Source organism: Mus caroli, chromosome 11, assembly GCF_900094665.2.
Source record: "Mus caroli chromosome 11, CAROLI_EIJ_v1.1, whole genome shotgun sequence".
Lineage (NCBI taxonomy): Eukaryota > Metazoa > Chordata > Mammalia > Rodentia > Muridae > Mus > Mus caroli.
In genome coordinates this window covers 80,365,157-80,368,738 of record NC_034580.1, presented here as the reverse complement: position 1 = coordinate 80,368,738, position 3,582 = coordinate 80,365,157, and the positions used below count along the sequence as shown (strand labels likewise).

The 3,582-nt window shown below is 51.6% G+C and overlaps 1 protein-coding gene across 4 annotated transcripts in view; it reads left to right on the top strand.

Annotated features, from left to right (window-relative positions):
- The first annotated feature begins 1,855 nt into the window (after nt 1-1,855).
- Nucleotides 1,856-3,582, top strand: part of Usp32 (ubiquitin specific peptidase 32) — a 135,039-nt gene continuing 133,312 nt past the window's right edge. Inside the window, exon 1 of one of the 4 annotated variants that reach the window (XM_021175609.2) lies at nt 1,856-2,104. In XM_021175609.2, coding sequence (XP_021031268.1) covers nt 2,047-2,104 — 58 coding nt within the window. In that variant the 5' untranslated portion in view covers nt 1,856-2,046. The remainder of the gene's footprint in view (nt 2,105-3,582) is intronic. The other 3 variants (XM_029483333.1, XM_029483332.1, XM_021175608.2) reach the window with 3 other exon arrangements.

Here is a 3,582-nt window from a genome sequence, read left to right as displayed (position 1 = left end):
GGGCCTCAGAGAACTGGAACGGGCAGTGCTGGGACTAAGGCTACCACGCTGGAGATCTGGTCCACCAGGAAAGGTAAGTAGAGAAACACTTTTCGCTGGCAGGGCATGTGACTATCAGTCGGCTTCAGGAACTGAAATCGGTTTTTTTGCCGGCCCTAAATGATCTAATTGGCACCTCCAGTCTCCTCGGATCAAACGGCTATTGTTTTCAATGTTTCCTTATTGAGAAGCTTCATGGCATGACTTTCATGGTGAAGACAGATACACATCAGAATGAAAATGAAATGGGAACCAGGTGTGGGGCATAGGCTTCCAACATCTAGAGGCAGAGACAGGAGGACTGCCACAAGTCCCAGTCCAGGCAATTGCTAGAACTTGTCTCACTGGTTCTCCCACCCAGAAAAAGGAAATGGAAAAATATTCCATTGTGTTTATACACCACATTTTGTTTACTAAATTATGACATTTATTTTTAATGTTTTGAGTATTGTATATACTATAAACGCCGAGTGCATAAATAGCTGTTCACACATCCCTTTAAAGACATACTTCGGGACTATCTACTGGGAAGTGGAATTGCTGAACCACATGCCTGATATGCTACAACACAATGAGCCATGTTAAGTGAAATAAGCCAGTCACAGGAGAAATGTAGTTGCCTTGATGAACCAACATTACTGTTGAGTGAAAGTTTCAGTTCTCTACTAGATCAAGTAGTCCTGAAGATAAACTAAGACTGAATAACGATGTAAATGTTAATGCTACTAAATTCACACATACACTATATATATATACATATTATACACATGTATATGTATATAATATATATATATATACATAAAATATATGTACTTTAAAGCAAGCTACTCAGTTTTGAACTGTCTCATTTTTAGAGGGCACGTGTTTGGTTGAAGCATGAAGGTGGCAGGGCTGGGTGTGGTGTTCCTTGTAGAACCAGTACATGGGAAACTGAGGCACGCGAATCTCCAAATTCAAGGCCAGCCTGGGTTACAAAGCAGAACCCTGCGTCAGAAACAAACACCCAAAACAACACATCCAAGTCGGCTTAAAAAAATTGGGGGAGGGAGGCAACAGGTTCAGAGGGAAAAATGGATCGACATAGTGGCTTGGGCCTCTGAAAGAAAAGCTAAGGCAGCCGCGTTTGGAGAATGGGAAGGCGTAGAAAGTAAAATAATACTGCGACAAGGTCCACTGCCCTGTCCTTAGGCTCCATCTACTAGAAGGAAAAAGCGGTATCTTCTCAGAGAAGCCGTGAGAGTCTCATCTTCCACTTCTGCCAACATCCCCCGAACGTTAGGGGTCCCCCGCCTGCCCGCTCCTTTGTCGCCCACACCGCTTTCCTCAGACCCCCTGCTCCCTAACACTCCCCGAGTCTTCCAAGGTGGGTCGCGGCCACCGCAGCACCAACCGTCATCGCTCCGGCCCCGCCCGTCGAACGCCAGGACGTGGGGGGCGGGAAGACCCGTCCTCGGGCGCCCCGGAAGTCACTGCCCTCTTGGCCAGCTGAGTGCCGCGGCGGGATTCGAGGCCTAGGATTGGCAGGGAGACGGGGATGACGTGCTACGTGTGGCGAGGCCGTCCCGCCCCCCCGCGCTCCTGCGCGCTCTTAGCGTGGGGTGGGGCGGAGCGTGGCCCCTCCCCCCCCCCCCCCCGGCGGCCATTACCCGGAACCGTCCCGGGCCTCGGGTCAGGTGACCCGCGGCGGTGCTGGCGGGAGGGCGGGGTGGGGGCGGAAGGGAGGAGAGGAGGAGTGAGGCGAGACGCGAAGGGAGGAGAGAGAGAAGAGAAGGGCGGAGTAGGAGGGAGGGGAAGGGGGCGGGGTGGGAGCGGGTCACGTGACTCGGCATGGAGGCGGTGGCGGCGGCGGCCGGGAGGAGTCGCTGGGGCAGAAGCCGCACTTGTTAGTGTTGGGGGAGGAGGGGGCCGGGGACGCCGACACCGTCAGCCGGCGACGCCGCGAAGGAGGCGGGAGGGGGGTGGGGGCGAAAGCAGGCTCCGACCCCCGGCCGAGGGGATGAGGGGAGCATGGGCGCCAAGGAGTCACGGATCGGATTCCTCAGCTACGAGGAGGCGCTGAGGAGAGGTGAGGGGGAGGGGTCGGGTGAGCTGCGGGGAGGCCAGCGCGGAGCGCCCGGGGGTGGGTGGCCGGAGGGAGAGGAGGCTGGGGCGTGGGGTGCCTGGCGAAGGACCTGGGAGGCCAGCCGTGGGAATATCGAGGGCAGGGAGGTGGAAAGGGAAGCGGGGTGTGGGAATTGGGGCACTAGGGGAGGGGGCGAAGCTTTGGCAGTGACGGGGGTACGGGGCGCTGGCTGGCCATTGCCGGTGCGTTCGGTTGGCGTTGTTATCTTGTTTAGGTGCAGGGAAGCCCTGACCATCGGTTCTTGGGTGGCTCAACCCTTCCAGGCCCCCTCATCCTTCAGTGCCATTTTCTCATATCACTCTTTCATTAAAAAAAAAAAAAAGCCTCCGACAACATCCTAATCTGGTTTCTAACAGCTTTGGCTGGAGGAGAAGGCAGGGCGATCTGTTTTGCTCCTGGAAGTCCTTTTCTATTAGGGAGCCTCTGGTTTTCCCAGGGTCTTTGCCTCTCTGTTGAGGGCGATGACTATCCTTCCATTTACTTCTGCCATCCTTCACCCTTTGAGTGGTTGACTTTGATTAAGAACGACCTGAAAGTGAAGTTGTGTTTAAGGTGAGAAGAGATTAGACAGCTGATGTTCATAAGACCTTGTGTTGGGTTTCCTCTCCTCGGACATTGATCAGACGACGGTTTTAGTACACTTGATTCCCAGTTCTTACCCTCTGGCTCCCTTAAAATGGCATTCGGAAACCAGCATTGTGATACTGTGTTACAGCTCCCTTCAGAGACTGGCCTTGCTGTCAACGGCTGCTGCTCTTGGCTCTGATTCACACTGTGTTGTTAATAGCCCCCAACCCCCTACCACTTACTCTGATACGATTGTCGGTGTAAAGCTCGTGCTAACTGGAAGTGTCTTGCACAGTTTATGGCCGGAATGTGACTTAATTTTTCATGACTGAGATTTGAGAGTGCGTCTGTGTGGTGCTTGTAGTTCTCTTTGATGTTTAATGGATTTTCTTGGTAAGAAGTGAAAAAACATTAAGCAGATTAGTGGCCAGACAGTATTGTTAACTGATTTCTAAGACCAAAATAAATAAATAAATAAGTTAAGCCATGCGCCAGGTGTTCTTAGTAGCTTGGGATAGAAAATTAAAATATGACGAAAAAGACATTTTAAAGTGAGGTTTAGAAATGAGATCTAGTTCATATACAAAGAGAAATAAGTTCATTGGACCCACAACCTAATAAACAGAAAACAAGATACAGAATTGTAGCTGCATCAATTTTGGGCTGAGCAGAATAGTGAAAATACACCTTTTAGTGGTTCTTCCTTACCATATCTGCATGATGATTAGTCTCTCTGTGTAGCCCTGGCTGTCCTGGTACTCACTTTGTAGACCAGGCTGGCCTTGAACTCAGAAATCCACCTGCCTCTGCCTCCCAAGTGCTGGGATTAAAGGCATGCGCCACCACACCCAGCT